Source organism: Nycticebus coucang, chromosome 7 (genome assembly GCF_027406575.1).
Source record: "Nycticebus coucang isolate mNycCou1 chromosome 7, mNycCou1.pri, whole genome shotgun sequence".
Classification (NCBI taxonomy): Eukaryota; Metazoa; Chordata; class Mammalia; order Primates; family Lorisidae; genus Nycticebus; species Nycticebus coucang.
In genome coordinates, this window is record NC_069786.1 from 38,459,029 (window position 1) to 38,478,034 (window position 19,006).

The following is a 19,006-nucleotide window of genomic DNA, read 5'->3' on the forward strand; positions in this document are numbered from 1 at the left end:
AGATGGACGTTATAGATTTAAAAAAAATGTAAAGTAACCTAGCTCTTCTCATTAATTTTTTTTTGTTTTGGAAAATACAGTTATTTTTCATAATACATTATTTATGTTAACATGTATTGGGCTCTTTATTGTAATTTTTAAATAATTTAATGCCGAGTTAAAAACTTTTTCCTCAGTTATAATTTATAATGCAGTAAGCATTGATAGTATAATATGAATAGACAAGAGCTCTTCGGTGTCCCAACAATTTTTAAGTGAAGAGGTCCGGAGACCAAAGAGTGAGAATTGAAGTCTTGAGACAGTGATCTTTCAATGTATTCTAAAACTTGTTTTTATTTCTTGGTCTCTCCAGTGGTGTGTCCATTATAATAAAGAGAACAAAAGGGTTGGAACCTGGCATAATATTATAATATGTGTATAATATTTGGGAAGAAAATAGTTAAAAAAATAAGCATTGCCAATTGCAGTCTATTTTTTACAGGTCTCTCTCTACAAGTCACTTCTGTTAACCGTGCTTTGCTATAGATGTTTATAACTAAACATTAAAGACTGAGCAGAAAAAAAGAAAACAAATTACTCTGCAGAGAACCCAGCAACTCTGCTGAAACACTGTCAGTTATTTATCTACCGTCAGCAGAGGTTGCACACTATAATCCTTGATGAGCTCGGATTCAGTAAGAATGAGGAGAAGGGGCAAGCGTTGCATTCAAGGGCCTGTTCTCATGCACAGACATTTTAACACAGATTTAAAGCCAGAATGTATCTTCTAGAAAATGTCACTTTTGATTTTGATACATATTCTAGCAAGTAAGCTCTACATTTGGTTGACTTAGTACGAGATATGTTAGAGGGTAACACTATATTTTAGACCATTCATGATCCCAGCGTGGAACTAACACAATGAGGTCAGCATCACTTCATTTTTAGAGTTGGCTACTGCAACTGTATGATTTCATGGGCATATTTTTTATGATAAGAAAGAAGGTTTTATTTTTGTTTTGTCAGACGAGGTAATGACAGAGTCTAAGAGCCCTGCTGCCCTCTCCAGCGTTCATTTCTCCTTTATGTTTATAGGGGGAAACAATCATCGATGCATTCTGCTGTCCCCAATACCTTCCCTCTGAAAGAGACACATGGCCAACGTATCACTGCAAGAGACTGAAGAGCTTCCTGGGGCTACTCAAAAGAACCTCCGCCCGGCCCCTCCCAAGCAGGGAGTTAAGTTGCTCTCACTACTGACAAGAACATGTGAAACACAGGGGTTGGGGGCTCAGCCGAAGAGGATTGATTCAGAAATACAACCCTGTTCATTTCTAGGAGAAACCATAGTTTCCTTCAGAACACAATTCATATCAACTGGTCAATTATATGATTTCCACCCATATGATCAGAGGTCTAAATAAATGTGTGCTTGTAGCTGGGATGTTTGATGAATGCTGAACCAGAATCTTAATTTTCTAATTTATTCACCAATTAAAAATACGCTGTATTTTTATGAGCAAATTTACATAAATCAGATGATAAAGCATCTACCAGTAAAAGGGTAGGGGTTCAGCTCACAATATTTGCATAAATTCTCCTAAAGAAAATATAGGCATTTTAGATTTTCATTGAAGAGTCTTGCTGTGTTGGAACTCTAATGGGCTTAGAACAGTAAATTTTGAAGAAACTGATTGCTACCCCTGTAGCTAGTAAATGTCTGCCTAGACCCAGTGGCATTTGAAAAAAGTGTTTTATCATAAAATTATCCCAGCAGAGTCCATTCTGCAAGATAACATCATCATCATCATCATCATCAGGACTCCATGCAGGACCCAACAGCTCTGGCACAATATTGCCAGTCATTTATCTGTTGTCAGCACAGGTTACACACTGTAATCCTTGACTGCCTCGGAATTAGAATGTCTTTGATGTCCCCACAAGAGTTTTTTGCCCGAAGGCTTTACCAATGCTCGGCGGCTCAGTGTTTATTCCTCGTAATCTTCCTCTCATCTCCAGGCTAGCAGTGACAGATGGTTATGGGCACACAATAGTATTAAGAGTTTGATATTTTTTTTATGCTGTGCTCTCTGTACAACAAATAGCTATCAGACGCGGGCCAGAGAGCTGACATGGCTCGCTTAGGTAATGGCAAACAAACAGCTCGGGTTGATGCTTTCTGTCATTTCCCCTCCTAACCCTGCTTGTTTTCATTGTATACTCTCAAAGGTAAACTATATTAACCTTATAGACTGTTATTAAAAAGATATATCTATATGAGCATAAAGTGCTTTTCTTTTCTCTTTTTCTTACTCTTTTGATTATGAAAGTAATACTGCTGACATATTGAACAAATATCGAATGTCAACATAAATTTTTAGTGTGTGATAATATCCCCCTTCATATAGCTGTGTGTCAGGCGGGAACTCGCGGATGATGCATAGCAGTAAATAACCCAAACAAAATTAGTTCTCTTGTCAGCTTCTACCTTGTATGTCCCCAGGCATCAGTAAAATTGACTGCACGCTAGATTTTCAAAATTAGCCCTAATGTTAGCTATGTGTCTGGCAACCTCCAAGTTTCCAATGTTCTACTATATTACCCGTAAGGATGAATGTGTTACTTTTATATTTTGGCATTTACTCTTGCTGATGCGGCTTTTTTCCCTCTTCTCCAAATTAAAAATAATTTCGCTTTAACAGTAAGAATGTGCACAAACATAATGCTGTATCTCTTTAAGCAACTAACTTTAGGCAATTAAATTAAATTAAAGCAAAAATATACAAAGAGGAGAGGGAATTATTCAGTTTAATATTGTTAATTTTATTAACGTAGCTGTCTCATTTTGTACAAAGTACTGGATAACACGGTTCTCACTCTTTCCTCCATATTGCCGTTTTGTGACTGCAGTCAACATATTATTTAATTTAACATTTTTAGGAATAATCCAGATCCAAACTTTTTACAACTGATTTTCTTGCAATAAATATTACTTCAGAGACTACCAAAGGTTAGCAGAACAAAAGGAAAGGCTTTTCAGAAGGGAGTAAATGATGACATCTATTTTACCTTGAAACAGGTTGAACTCATTCAGAGCCACTGCATTTTAAAATAACATGAAAGAATACTATACTCTGTCACATTCTAAGTAAAATATGATTTAAAAATAACTGCTACTCCCTTAGAAAGGCTCTGCTGGAAGTGTGAAGTTGAATAAACAAATGCAAAACATACTCCATGTCAACTTTCAATCCCTAAATTTTACGTTCATACATTCAGAATCAAAGATGAAAATCCCTTTAGGTACCAGATGCTGCAGATCAACTGGGAGAGCTTCTGGAGTTTTAATGTGCTGGAAGTCAAATCCTTAGTAAAGGCGCTTTGCCCAGCCAGTGTAGTGTGCTTATTACTTCACCTGCAAACACTTGCTCTCAGAAAATCAGACCTAATGATCAGCCCAGCATCTCTGCAATAAAGAGACCATAATCTGTGGGGGAAGTGAACTCTAATCAGGCCACATGCAGATTAAACTAACTGGGAGGAATAAAAACTAGATTAAAATGTTCATGCTTAATACCAGAAGATTATCAGGACATTTTACCTCTTTAAATCCTAATTTATAGGAGCCAGGGTTAAGTTTTTGAGTTTATATTTGGTGGGATTACATGCCACAGTTGATTCTCTTCTGTTCAGAAAAGATTCAACTAGATAGAAAGTATTTTGCTTAGCACAATACAGAGGGTGAAGGGAAGCAGTTTCACATGTACTGACAGTGTATTATGATGAACAAAATAAAGCCCCCAGTTGAAACTGGTCAAAGTAGTAAATAATGGACATTGCTCTTGTTTTAATGATAATACTGCTTTATCAATGTGCATGTATGAAACAGTTTTGTGATGGTTGTATCTTATACATAAAATCAAATCCTATTCTTATACTTTGAAACTTCTTGAACACAATTTGATATCCTAGAAGTGCCTAGCTACTGCTGAGCAAATCACTGCAAATAATTATCTGTGATTCAAATTTCATCTAAGCACACACAACCATTAATATAAAGATACTGAACAGGACCACCTTGGTACCACATTAGTAGTACTATCACATTAAAATCATCTTTTTTTCTAAAGCCATAGAGATAGCAACTCAATAAGTCAATCATCAGAATATATTTTCTTTTACCAGTTCTATAACTAAACTGGCATATCTTGACTTACCACCTGTGAGGCCAGACAATGTGTAGTGGTCTTTGCTGATCATCAACTCCACCCAAAATGTCACAGCCATCGAGAGTCAGATTTTGTTTATTTTCCCCATGAAGAGTTGAATTATCTGATGAGTTGAACTTTTCCAAGTCTGACTCCTGCATTAATGAATCACCCAGATTGCCTTGTTGTGCAGTATTAAGGCTAGAGTGTGCATTGTACTCTGAATTAAAATTTTTTGATAAACTCCCGGAATCCTTCTGGGCTGGTTGAAAAGGAAGGTCCATGGCTAAAGCAGCGCCAACATTTCTTTTAAGGCTGAGCATCCTCTTAAAATGGGTTGTTTTGTGCTTGGGCATGAATCTGTTAGAAAAGAGAATGCAACATACTTTTAGTGGAAAAAGATATGTAAAATTTGTCCTCTACCTTTCTGTAAGGACATAATTATTATACATTGATACAAGACTGAGAAAAAATAAAGATGTTATAACACAAATACTAGAAGAAGCACAAAAAGCAGTGGCCCCTCAGAGGAAGTTCAAAAGTCTGAAATCCTATCAGGCTGTTTTGAATAGTTTCTAAGGAGTTTTTGGGGCTATAAAACACGCACTACAAATACCATAAAACATAAAATTAGAGAGATGCTTTTACCATTCTTTCTTCACTCATTTTGTGTTTTCTAATCACTGAACAGCTCAGTGCTTATTTTCAAACCACATTTGTTCAGTAACCAACAAAAATGTTTGAAACTTCCTTGATTGACACCTGCCATTTCTGCTCAGTATTATTCTGTATTCCGGGACACCTGAATATACGTTTCAAGGAGTAGAAAGAATTTGAGAGAGTAATATGATACTATTAAAGAAAATCAAGAACCCTCAAGGAAGCTATCAAGGGAGGGGAATCAATAACCCTAAAAGAGTGTGCAAAACGGGGTGTAAAACACTGCAGAGGTGCTGCAGTAGCAGAAACAAGAAGCTTTTGGCCTTGTCACACCATGGCCACTGGCCCCTCCAGTGATCAGTCCTCATGGAGTGGTACGGGCAAAAACCAGACTACTGGAAGTTTGTGTGTGAATGTGGGAAAGAGCAGCCGAAAGAAGGCAGAGAGGATAAGGGTGAAGAAGATAAGGTTAGTTTTTTAAATGAGGCACATGGACACAGGTTATTCACGCGGACACTTGCTAGGGAAGGAAGTAGGATCCTGAAGAAATAAAAATGTCTTACAAGATGGAAGTACAAAAACAATAATATTACATATGTGATAATAGCAGGATTATTGGCATGAAAGTAGGGCCTTCTAAAATAAAATAAACCCAGCCTTGTAAAGCTGAGGGAAGGAGAGAAAAATGCAACTAAAATCCCCCACAAACAAACCAACAAACCAGTTTTAGGTGGCAGGCGTGGAAGCTAAGGAGCATGTCACTGAAGACTAGGCCATCTCATGGATCTCAGGCGAGGCAAGCAGAGATGGAGATGGGGTTTAAGAAGTAAGCTGAGAGGCTCGGCACCCATAGCTCAGTGGGTAGGACACCAGCCACATATACCAGGGCCGGCAGGTTCAAACCCAGCCCAGGCCTGCTAAACAACAATGACAACTGCAACAACAACAAAAAAATAGCCGGGCATTGTGGCGGACATCTGTAGTCCCAGCTACTTGGGAGGCTGAGGTAAGAAAATCACCTGAGCCCAAGGGTTTGAGGTTGCTGTGAGCTGTGACGCCACAGCACTCTACCGAGGGCAACATAGTGAGACTCTGTCTTAAAAAAAAAAAAAAAAAAGAAGTAAGCTGAGAGACCAGATTAACCCCTGTGGAGAGGGGAGAAGGCGTAGCTTGGGTTGACAAGCAACACTTAGAACAGTAGGGTCATGGGATTGCTGGATCAAATGGTAGGTCTACTTTCATTTCTTTAAGGTATCTCCGTATGACTTTCCATAGAGGTATATGCATCCCATGGTTCACTCATCAGCCATAAAAAATGGTGAATTCACACCTTTGTAACAACCTGGATGCAATTAGAGACCATCCTTCTAAGTTTTCCAAGAATGGAAAAACAAACACGTTTACTATTAAATTGGAACTAATCCATCAACACCAATGTGTACATAGGGTAGTACAAACCAATGGAAAGAAAGCAGATGGGAGGGGGCAGGAAGGGAGAGGTAAATTCACACGTAACAGCTACAAAGCATGATATCCAGGTGAGAAGCACACTTATATTTTGGACTCAAACTGTACAAAAGCCAATTCATGTAACCAAAACATTTGTACCCCTTAAAGGAAATACCTTTTACAAATGGAAGAATTTTTTCTTCTGCCATAAATAAAACCATTGTGCTATTATAAAAAAAAAAAAAACATTAGTACCCCTATAATATTCTGAAATTTTAAAAATAAACATTAATTCCTAAAAAAAAAAAAAAAAAGAACAGTGGGGTCACAATAGCTAGGAACAAAGTCTTTGGCTGCAGCATGCTATGCACATTCCAGAATCAGAAAGCTTTCTGGGGTGGGAGGGGCTTCTGCATTTGTTTCAATAAAGATTTTTAAATGTCTATTCTAATTTCAAATACCTTTAGAAAAATCAACTGAATATGTATGAACTCTCCAAGTAACAAATAGGTAATTGTATAAAGAGAGATAGAACACAAAAAATGGTACTAGCCCCTTAAGTATACCCTAATAAAATAATAAATTTAGTCCTTGCTTCACAATGAAAAGAAACCTGGGCATTCACAGATTGTAGTTTCAGATCTCAACGACCCAAAGTTATTAGGGTGATGAACCAATTTTCTTCCTATAACAAATCCAAAACACTAAGGCGATTCTAAGGATCTAAAACACAGTAAGAAAAGTTCCCATTGATCACCACAAAAGGTTAAAAAAAAAAAAAAAGACTATGACAATGTCTTCAACTTCTGCTAAACAAACAGAACAAACAGTAAGAGAAGGAACATCTATACATATCCGAAAACCAACAATAAAGCAAGTGAAGTAAGCTATTTGTTTGTGTGGGATCAAGAATGCCAGGCAAGCTTAAAAAGGATTTTAACAGAATTACAAACTTAGTGCACGAAAGATTCACAATAAAAAAAATCAATGGGCATTGAAACAACATATTTTCATTTTAGAGAACAGTATCATGACCCATCTTACTCATAAAATCTATTTATATTGGCCAGTATGTGAGCAAAATTGCAAATTAAAAGAGACAGGAGATTGGCTAAAGGGTTGTAAACAATGGGAATTGGTAACTGACAAGGAATGTAGCTGTGGGCCAGGTGCAAGGCTTGCTTTCATTCCACCCGTTTCCTAAATGTTCTCAAGGATGAATAGAATCCCATGTTAACACAGGAGCAGATGACCGACTTGATAGGTGGTAGCGAAGAAGGACATGGAAAGATTCAGAATATAAATAGGGACAGTAACTCAAACAGCTTACAAATTCCGCAAAATTGGAAAAAAAAAAAAAAACAACTTGAAAGCAAGTAGGATCCATGGAAAACATGATTTAGACCATCCTGAGTTTGACAGGATGAGCCAAGTGCCAATTTGACTCAGCAGACTGATGCCACTTAGTTCAGGATCCTGTTGAACAGGGAAGAAAGAGACTAAATCTGTTGCAATAGAATATTAATATTGTGCAAATGCTGATTTCATCTGGGGCACCTGAGAAGTGTATGTTTCAAAATTAGAGAGTTCTTAGAAGAGCAATAATAACGATTAAGGCAATGGAAGAACTGATTTATGAGGACAGATTAAAGGAGCTAAATACGAGTTTTCTGGTTAAGTGACAACCAGAGGGGTACATAATAGGAGTCTCTAAGGAAAAAGAATAATTATTTAGCCTGGTACAGGGGGGTATAACTAGGAGTAATGAGATGAAATTAAGAATGGGAAAATTTAAGCTGAATTTCAAGAAAAACTCCCTGACAGTGTAATTTATTAGCTCATGGAATAAATTCCCTATGGAAATGCTACAGCTAGGGAAACTTAATAATAGAACTGGACAAAATACCAATAAATAATATAGATAACAATCCAGTACTTGAAAAGATGGTGGCTACAACCTATGTTTTCCCTGCTTATAGTTTCTTTTCATATTTTTATTTGATAGTCGATTTATTATAGCAATTGTCACCAAAAGAAGTATTTAGGCAATTAGTTGAATCTAACAGGATACTTTCTTTAGTTGTGGAAAATTAGACATTTTAGTTTTCATATACTTTGAAGTAAGAATGATCTGAAATAATTCTTTGTTACTTTGTTTCAATAGAGCTGACCTGGAAGCAGGCTGACAAATTTATTAATATTTCTAAAAGTAAACCAACCCAAACCTCTCCTATCATCCCTCACAGAGTCTACTCTGATCCTCTGTGCCACGAAACTCATATTTTTATAGACATGTTTACTATAAATAATTTATTGCCATAATAGGAATTAAAAAAAAAAAACTTTATTTCAGCTTTTCTAAATGTAGCTCTATGGTCAATTACTTCACATCAATACCAAGATCAAACAGGCATAGTACTAACAAGCAGTTTCCTTAATAATAGCCACCACACTAATTAACCCACCCAGAACATTCCTAATCAGACACTATTTATAATATACAGTTAAGAAAAGCCTTATAAACTGCTCTATATAAAAAAAGAAAATTAAATCTTACTGATGGAGTCAAAAATGGCCTTTCTACAGAACCGGACGGCATGTTTGTGAGCTCCTGGCATTAACTCAAAGAAGTGTCTATGCAAATAGACACATGTCTGAACACTTCCTTTCTCTTCCCCAGCTCCAACACTGGTGGAGGTGCTAATGAGAAGAGAAAAGGTCTTGAGGTAAGAAGCGAAAGAGAGAAAAGAGAAAGTCACAAGGAAAACAGGGAATTGCCTTTTAGCGCGTATGTCAGGTTTGCCATTTAATAACCACTTTCATTTTTCATAAAGAAATGCTACTGCCCATCTGACTCACAGAACATTTCTCCCCGTTTCTGAATCTCTCAGAAGTTCCATCAGAACCTGTTTCTACTTTTAGAAATATTCTGATTTTAACTGTAATCATTTCCAATCTGTTATTAGCCATGGGACCCCTGCACTCAACTTTTTTCCAACAGATAGTCAATATGTGAAATAGAAATACAGTCTCCCTCCTGCTGGCTTTCCTTTCAAACTTCCTTCCTCCCATCCTCTGTTCACCAACATGGTTCCAGAGGTGCTGCCAAAACCCCCAGTAATATGCTGGGCACTGTTTACAGCACAGCTGGAGTAAGTACTCTCTAGACTTAAATTCACTTCCCTCCTGCCCCCTACATGTCCGAACACACAAACCTAGAGCTGTATCTCTATAGAAATGGCCAAATACCTTGTTTAGATCATTAAGTAAAAATATTAGATTTGAGAGATGTTTTATGTTACACTAAGACTAATGGTAGGCAAAAGAAATGCTCTAAACAATAGCTTATTTCTGCAAAAGTCGAGAGGCCAAAACAAAGGTAGTCAAGAGGAAGGCAGTAAGGTTACTTAGGTCATTCATGTTGATTCATGTGCTGTTGAAGAGAAAATCATAGCTGAAATGTATCTGTCATGAATCCACTGTTCATAATTATCTTTGGAGAGATTTTAATAAAAAGTACTTAATGTAGTATATTCAACTGTAAACCTTATAAACAAATGCCTGATGATAAAAGTCCACAAGACAGAGAATATCAATAGTCTTGCTTCCCAAAACACATTTGGGACCCGGCACAAGGGCTCATGCCTGTAATCCTAGCACTCTGGGAAGCCGAAGTGGGTGGCATGCCTGAGCTCAGGGGTTTAAAACCAGCCTGAGCAAGAGTGAGACCCCCTGTCTCTACTGAAAAGGGCACCTATAGACCCAGCTACTTGGGAGGCTGAAACAAGAGGATCTCTTGAGCCTGAGAGTTTGAGATTGCTGTGAGTTATGATGCCATGGCACAGTACCCAGGGTGACAGAGTGGGACCATCTCAAAAACCAAAAAAAATCACATATATACACTTGGAAGACAGCAGGTGAAAAAAATGATGCAAAGTAGTGGACAAAGAGAAAGAGGGAAAGTGTAATTGATCAAAGATTATTTCCAATTGGAGCCAATGAAGAGCCAGCAGAGTGTTAGCACTGGAATAAGGAAACTGGCCTGCATGTGGGGCAGGCAAGGATGGGCAGGAGATGTGGGCGTTAGTGAAGCTCAGCAGGGCTCCACAGAGGGAGGAGCAGCAGCGCCCCAGTGCTATGTGTTGAGGCTGGTATTCACAGGTGTGTTTTATGCAACCTAATGCTATGGTGTAGGTGTTACACCAGAGAAAGTTTTGTGAGAAAACAAGTTTGGTGAACACAGAATGTCCCCCAAATATATGCTAGTGTGTAACTACCCTGTTTCCCCAAAAATAAGACAGTGCCTTATTTTAAGGTGTGCTCCGAAAGATGCGCTAGGTCTTATTTTCAGGGGACGTCTTATCTTTCCTATAAGTAGGTCTTATTTTCGGAGGATGTCTTATTTTCGGGGAAACAGGATATATATGCTCATTCCTTAACTCTTCATTCATTCAGTGAATATCTACTGAGCACCTATTACATGATGCAGATATGTTTATTGTTTGCCAAATTTAATGCTCAATGGAGCAAGAAACCTGTCATTCACACCCCCCTCCCCATCTTTCCCTGCAAGAAGCATCTTAAGAATTAGCAGTCAACAAAGGATACTCTGAGAAGAACTACTTGAGACCCTGGGATGTACACAGCCAGAGTCTGAACCCATGTGGCAGCCAGACGGGTGGTGGCATATTTTATGCAGTAAGGATGGCAGAAGGAATGGGAAAATGCATTCATGTGAGAAAATACTGAAACCCAAATCAGAGGCTACACACCAATGTGACATATCAGTAGACAAAAAGGAGTCTGAAAGAAATCAGGAGAACCTGTGAAAAATGTGACAGAAGATATGGTTCAAGGCTGATATGGATGACAGCAGAAAAAAATATCAAGTGTTTGTATCAAAATGATTTCTGTGGATTCCTGGATAGAAACCAAATTTAGGAGACAGGAAACAGGAATCAAAAATAACTTTCTCAAAACTATCTGGGAAGACACATTCAGGGAGTTCAGTGATCTAAGGCCTTGGGTGATTTACAACAAAAACTATTCACTGTTACCAAACAATGTGTTGGAAATTAATTACAAAATTAGCATTTTTAGAATTCAGCCACATAAACAAATATCAAAGATAATTAAAAAATCATGCTAGCCTACATGTGTCCAATTATATTACTTACATGATGAGCAGATTCATGTAAACCTATAAAGTATAACAGTAAAAATCATTATATAGCATTTTCATGCTTACATATACACCTCTATACCTCCTTCCACACTATCTTTACTAAGCAAGGGGATCGCAAGTAAGAAAATCCCTCATAATTTAAAACTAGATGTCTGGAGAGTACAAAATTAGACAGAAAGACAGAGTTATGTTTGACAGGTCAATTGTAGTATGGCTGCGTGCTCCTTTGCTGGTGAGGGCCAAGAGAGTATATCCGTGAGTTAGGTGGCCCATGTGTATGAAGGGTGGATGTTTCAGTAAGGAACTCCCGGCAGAAAAGTATTTGAATAAGCTTGAATTGCAGACGAGCTGATCACAATCCACTTGCACCCAGAAGAGATGTGTTGGGAACAACCATCCACCAGCACTGTGGCTGTTGAGGCCACATTGTTTAGATGTTCAAGGTTTGGCTCCTGCAACAAATTTTGTGTCCAGTACAGTACAGACTTTTAAAGCCACCATGAAAAATTGACACCAGACGGTCAGAGGTTACTGGGTAAGAGTGTCTCGCTTGGACTATGAAGAAATTTGTGAAAAGAAAGGGAAACAGAATCCTTAGAAACTAGCTGCAGTTAAAATTAACTTGTGACGTTACTGATTGGCCTGAGAAATACATGATGAAATTGAAAGAAAATGTGGGGTTATTATCAGACTAGCCTCGTTAGCTATGTCTGGTCCCAGGGATGAGACACTTAGTAAACACAGCATCTTGCATTGAAAAGAGGAGCTTCCATTGTCAAAAGGAGAAGCTTTGGCTTCCTTTCCTTTGCTTTAAAAGGTACATCATTTCCTAATGTCTGTCTTTTAAACAGCTGGGATATCAGGGATGTCATAAGGAAAAGATGGTTCTGTTCCCATAAGCCTATTTCTTTTCATTTTTATTTTCTACCACCATTTCTAAGAGTCATTTCTGAAAATCAAACACTTCCCAGATAACCTCATTTATACTACTTGCTTATATGGCCTCTTCTGGCAACACAGTTTGTGTGACTAGTATTAGTTAACTTAACACAGACTGCCATACTAGAAAATAAATTTTCCTTTGCATTATGGTGTTTTAGTATGAAAACAGAATAAAAACTTCGAAAACAAAATGATTCTTTCTAATTTAATAAAACATTAAAAAATTTTTTTTCTCTTAGCTGGGTGTTGTGGCAGGTGCCTGTAATTTCAGTTACTTGGGAGGCTGGGGCAAGAGAATTGCTTAAGCCCAAGAGTTTGAGATTGCTGTGAGCTGTGATGCCACAGCACTCTACCAAGGGTGACAGAGTGAGACTCTGTCTCAAAAAAAAAATAAAAATAAAATAAATAGGTTATAACTGGGTTATAGCTTTCATACAAAAGCCATAAATCAGTTTCATAGCAGGGCTGAGTACACTGGATACTTTTTCTTCCATTCTTGAGATACTTTACTAAGAAGAATATGGGAAAGGGAGAGAGGGAGGGGAGGGAGGAGGAAGATGGGCAGAGGGAGGGTGATTGGTGGGATTACACCTGCGGTGCATCTTACAAGGGTACATGTGAAACTTAGTAAATGTAGAATATAATTGTCTTAACATAATAACTAAGAAAATGCCAGCAAGGCTTTGTCAACCAGTGTGATGAAAATGTGTCAAACTGTGTATAAAGCCAGTGTATGGTGCCCTATGATCGCATTAATGTACACATCTATGGTTTAATAATAAAAATAAATAAATAAATAAATACATTTTTCTCTCTGCATGAGTTATATGCAACTCACGCAATGCTAGAATCAATGTTTGCACTACAGGCAATGTGAGTTGTATGCAGCTCATGACATACTGATTGCATTTACTTCTGAGAATTGGGTCTTTTGTCATTCCACAGGTATTCAGTTATGTCTGGAGTGGACCAGAGTGGTCCTGGATGTTGACTTCTGAATCATATCCCCCTAAGTATGTGCAACAATGTTATGTTGCCATATACACATCACCACATACATACTGTTATCCATTCTGTTCTAAGTGCTGCCACGCAAACATTCATGAGCAAATGAGCAATCAGAAGGTAGGGTAACGGGAGAACAAAGTCCAGCATGTGGGGAGTGCTTGGGCAGGCCCGCTGGAGCAGAAGACCTACCAATTGTCAGCAAAAGCAAAGAGCTTTCATAGCCTGCAGGCACACTATGGACCTTCATGCCTAGCCAGCAGTTCTATGTTTCACGAGGCCCTGGGTTCAAAACTAGCCTGAGCTAAATACAACTCACATGACAGTTAATGTATTAAATAATTATGCCTCTATTCCCTATTCCCCATTCTCTCTTAATTTCAAAGCGTTTTAGATTGTATACATTGCTAATTTAACTGCCTAGTATGAGCGGTTTGTCGTACTCAATTTTATAAAATCCCTTTAGGATATATTCCTCCCACACAGAAAGTTTAAGGTCCTTACGAATGTATGAGAATAAGAAAAGCTACCTTGCATGTTGCCAGAACAAATGTTTATCAAACCCTGAGCCATTCTTGCTAACATATGTACAGTCACTTCTCACGATCCCCACTCCCCCCCAAAAGAGCTCTCTAAGAACAACAAACTCTCTCGTTTACGCAAGGTTTACTCTGGTAATTCAACACAGTTTGGCAAAGCTGTAAGCTAAACTGAAAATAGGGAATTTTTATTTTCCTACCTCTACTTTTAGGCATTTTCTGCCTACTGATGGTCAGTTCCCTAAGGTCTGCATGCGACTTTCTAATTGCCACCATGGGTCTCCTTGAAGCTTATCCTGAAGCTAAGCTCCACTTTGGAGTCACCTCTGAATCGTGCTGGGCTCTCTGTTATTGGTTTTTGTTGGAAAGTCATTTTACGTTACCGCAGTGCATTAATCACCTTTTTTGCCCATGCACCACACCTTTCAAAAGAGGCAATCCCTTAATTCAAGGGAAGTAATCACACATGGGATATGTCTAGGCAGCACAGTAAGTCTGTAGGAAGATTATTTTGGGGGGGCAGGTAAAGAAATCTCTATGAAGCCTCTCAATTTACACTGTTCAAGCAACAAGTATGATGAAGGAGAGAGACTTAGTCTAGGCTGTGTCAGTACACAGGATTGCACTGGCATTTCCTGTATTTTCGAGTTTGTTCAAATCAGTTTCTCTGAACCTCAATTTTCTAATCCGTAAAATGGGACAGTAATATCTTCTTTTGCAAATTTCTTGAGAGCATTAAAAGAAAGAACATGTATTGGGCATACCATGCAGTAGGATGTGAGTAAATCTAAGTAAACTTTAAGTTCCCTATTTTTCCATGCATATCCACACTTAGGGGGTTAGACCCGGAGCCACCCTGGGTAGGACCACATTCCCTAGTCAGTCAGTGAATGAGTTACACTATGTTGAATTTCAACAAGTATTCAACAAATACTAAAGACCCTTCTGTGTGTAAGAGGTTGTGTCTGTATTTATGAAGCTTTTGGTATGTGTATATGTGTACAGTGACAATACTGATTTTGGTCTCTCAGCATCCAAAATTATAAATTATCCATATCATCTTTAAGTTGCATATGAATGGAGGGGTCAGGGATAGTTTGTTGCATGTCCCTGACAGCCCCATTGGTTTACAACTGTTAAACTAAGCTGTGTTTCCTGCGTTCATCATTCATAGGATCTAAATTTTTTCAAACTTAATAATTTGCTCATCATTATTTATTTATTTATTTATTATTAAATCATACTGTGAGCATTAAGGCGATCATGGGGCACCATACACTTTTTTTATGGACCATTTGACACATTTTCATCACACTGGTTAACATAGCCTTTCTGGCATTTTCTTAGTTATTGTGTTAAGACATTTATATTCTACATTTACTAAGTTTCACATGTACCCTTGTAAGATGCACCATAGGCCATAGGTGTGGTCCCACTAATTACCCTCCCTCCACCCAGCCTTCCCCCTCTCCTCCCCTCTCTCTCACCTTTCCCCATATTCTTAGGTTATAATTGGGTTATAGTTTTCATGTGGAAGCTATAAATTAGTTTCATAGTAGGGCTGAGTATATTGGATACTTTTTCTTCCATTCTTGTTTTTTTTTTTTTTTTTTTTTTCCAGTTTTTGGCTGGGGCCAGGTTTGAACCTGCCACCTCCAGTATTTTTCTTCCATTCTTGAGATACTTTGCTAAGAACAATATGTTCCAGCTCCATCCATGTAAACATGAAAGAGGTAAAGTCTCCATCTTTCTTTAAGGCTGCATCATATTCCATGGTCTACATATACCACAATTTATTAATGCATTCGTGAATCGATGGGCACTTGGGCCTCTTCCACGACTTAGCAATTATGAATTGGGTTGCAATAAACATTCTGGTACAAATGTCTTTGTTATAATGTGATTTTTGGTCTTCTGGGTATATACCTAGTAGAGGAATTGCAGGATTGAATGGCAGGATAGTTAAGTTTCAAAAGCTTCTACTTATTCTCCTCACTTAATTTAATGATGGTATATAAAAATGAGAAGAAAATTTCTTAATGTGGATCTGAAATAATCTTTTTTAAGCAAGAGGAAGTAGATGTTTCACATGTACATAGGCTCTGCTTGCTCTGTAAGGATTTACCCTGTTGGCAAGTAAATGTTCTCACTAATTTGAGAGTCAAATGTCTCCTATAGCATCAAGAAAGCACTGATAGCTCGGGTGTGGTGGCTTGCACCTATCATCCTAGCATTTGGGATGCTGAGGTAGAAAGATTGCTTGAGGCCAGGGATTTGAGATCAGTTTCAGAAACATAGTGAGACCCCTTCTCTATCAAAGTTTAAAAAAAAAATTACTTGGACATGGTGGCACATACCTGTTGTCCTAACTTCTGAGAAAGCTGAGGGGAGAGGATTGCTTGAGCCAAAGAGTTTGAGGTTACAGTGAACTATGACTGTGCCACTGCACTCTATCCTGGGCAACAGAGCAAGACCCTATCTCTAAAATAAATACATAAATAAAGAAAAGGAAAGCACTGATCTCTAATCATGTGTTCTACTCTGTAATTTACTGGGGGGAAGTCATTATTTGGAGGTTGACAATAGTATGGAAAAATGTGCTGGTATTTCAGAAAGGATCACTTTCTTCTTTCTAAACAAATATAAGAATCCCCTTAGGACAGTGTTTCCAACTGCAAAGTCTCCTTTGGAGCATGATATGATTTTATTGAATACTATGGTGGAAAAGGAAGAAAAGGATAATAATATGATGGGTGAAATTTCCTGAACAAAGTATCAAGAAAATTAAATAGAGTAGGAGGTACTATATCTACATTGACAGACAGTGACAAAAGAGAATATTGTAAAAGAAGAGTGAGCTAGCAAAACTGGTGAGGGATTCTGGGTAATAAAAAGGAGAAAATGTTTGTGAATTTTATTCTGAAGTTGAAATTTTACTTTTAAAACATTGAAGTAAATAAAAAAGTAATAAATATTTAAAGTTTCAGGAAAGGAATTTTTCTTAAATATTTGTTCAGTTGTGAATAAAGTCACCTAATCTTTCTAAACCTACGTCTTCTCATCTGTACAATGAGGACAAGACCAGTGCTAGACTTCCCACAAAAGGATCAGCATCTTATCAAGTCTAAAGATTATTTTATAATTATTGTTAGGAAGCAAAATGGCATGAAGGGTCAAGTATTGATCTAGGCATATTGTCTGGTTGCAAGTTCAAGGCTCTGCCACTTTTTACTGACCTGGGAAAAGAGTCTTTTCTCTATGTTTCCATGTTGTTTGGGACACAGTAAGAACTCACTTAACATAATTATTTTTATTATTGATAATAATGGTAAAAAGATCATCATTATATTTCACTGTTACTAAAGAAAGATTCAATATTCTAAATATTTCTAATCTAAGATTCCACTGGCCCTTTTATGCTTGAGCCTGTTTTATAAACCATTGACCTGTGCCTTCTTTAAGATGCATTTTTTTTTTTTTTTTTTATTGTTGGGGATTCATTGAGGGTACAATAAGCCAGGTTACACTGATTGCAATTGTTAGGTAAAGTCCCTCTTGCAATCATGTCTTGCCCCCATAAAGTGTGACACACACCAAGGCCTCACCCACCTCCCTCCTTCCCCCTGTCTGTTTCCCCCCCATAACCATAATTGTCATTAATTGTCCTCATATCAAACTTGAGTACATAGGATTCATGCTTCTCCATTCTTGTGATGCTTTACTAAGAATAATGTCTTCCACGTACATCCAGGTTAATACGAAGGATGTAAAGTCTCCATTTTTTTTTAATGGATGAATAGTATTCCATGGTATATATATACCACAGCTTGTTAATCCATTCCTGCATTGGTGGGCATTTAGGCTGTTTCCACATTTTGGCGATTGTAAATTGAGCTGCAATAAACAGTCTAGTACAAGTGTCCTTATGATAACAGGATTTCTTTCCTTCTGGGTAGATGCCCAGTAATGGGATTGCAGGATCAAACGGGAGGTCTAGCTTGAGCGCGTTGAGGTTTCTCCATACTTCCTTCCAGAAAGGTTGTACTAGTTTGCAGTCCCACCAGCAGTGTAAAAGTGTTCCCTTCTCTCCACATCCACGCCAGCATCTGCAGTTTTGAGATTTTGTGATGTGGGCCATTCTCACTGGGGTTAGATGATATCTCAGGGTTGTTTTGATTTGCATTTCTCTAATATATAGAGATGATGAACATTTTTTCATGTGTTTGTTAGCCAGTCGTCTGTCGTCTTTAGAGAAAGTTCTATTCATGTCTTTTGCCCATTGATATAAGGGATTGTTGGCTTTTTTCATGTGGATTAATTTGAGTTCTCTATAGATCCTAGTTATCAAGCCTTTGTCTGATTGAAAATATGCAAATATCCTTTCCCATTGTGTAGGTTGTCTCTTTGCTTTGGTTATTGTCTCCTTAGCTGTACAGAAGCTTTTCAGTTTAATGAAGTCCCATTTGTTTATTTTTGTTGTTGTTGCAATTGCCATGGCAGTCTTCTTCATGAAGTCTTTCCCCAGGCCAATATCTTCCAGTGTTTTTCCTATGCTTTCTTGGAAGATTTTAATTGTTTCATGCCTTAAGTTTAAGTCCTTTATCCATCTTGAATCAATTTTTGTGAGTGGGGAAAGGTGTGGGTCAAGTTTCAGTCTTTTACATGTAGATATCCAGTTCTCCCAACACCATTTATTGAATAGGGAGTCTTTCCCCTAAGGTATGTTCTTGTTTGGTTTATCAAAGATTAGGTGGTTGTAAAATGTTAGTTTCATTTCTTGGTTTTCAATTCGATTCCAAGTGTCTATGTCTCTGTTTTTGTGCCAGTACCATGCTGTCTTGAGCACTATGGCTTTGTAGTACAGACTAAAATCTGGTATGCTGATGCCCCCAGCTTTATTTTTGTTACAGAGAACTGCCTTAGCTATACGGGGTTTTTTCCAGTTCCATACAAAACACAGAATCATTTTTTCCAAATCTTGAAAGTACGATGCTGGTATTTTGATAGGAATGGCATTGAATAGGTAGATTGCTTTGGGA

At 37.8% G+C, this 19,006-nt stretch overlaps 1 protein-coding gene across 1 annotated transcript in view; it reads right to left on the bottom strand.

Annotated features, from left to right (window-relative positions):
* Window positions 1-19,006, bottom strand: part of GTDC1 (glycosyltransferase like domain containing 1) — a 444,137-nt gene that overhangs the window by 74,988 nt on the left and 350,143 nt on the right. The window contains 1 exon segment of the mRNA XM_053596486.1: window positions 4,197-4,547. Coding sequence (XP_053452461.1) covers window positions 4,197-4,547 — 351 coding nt within the window.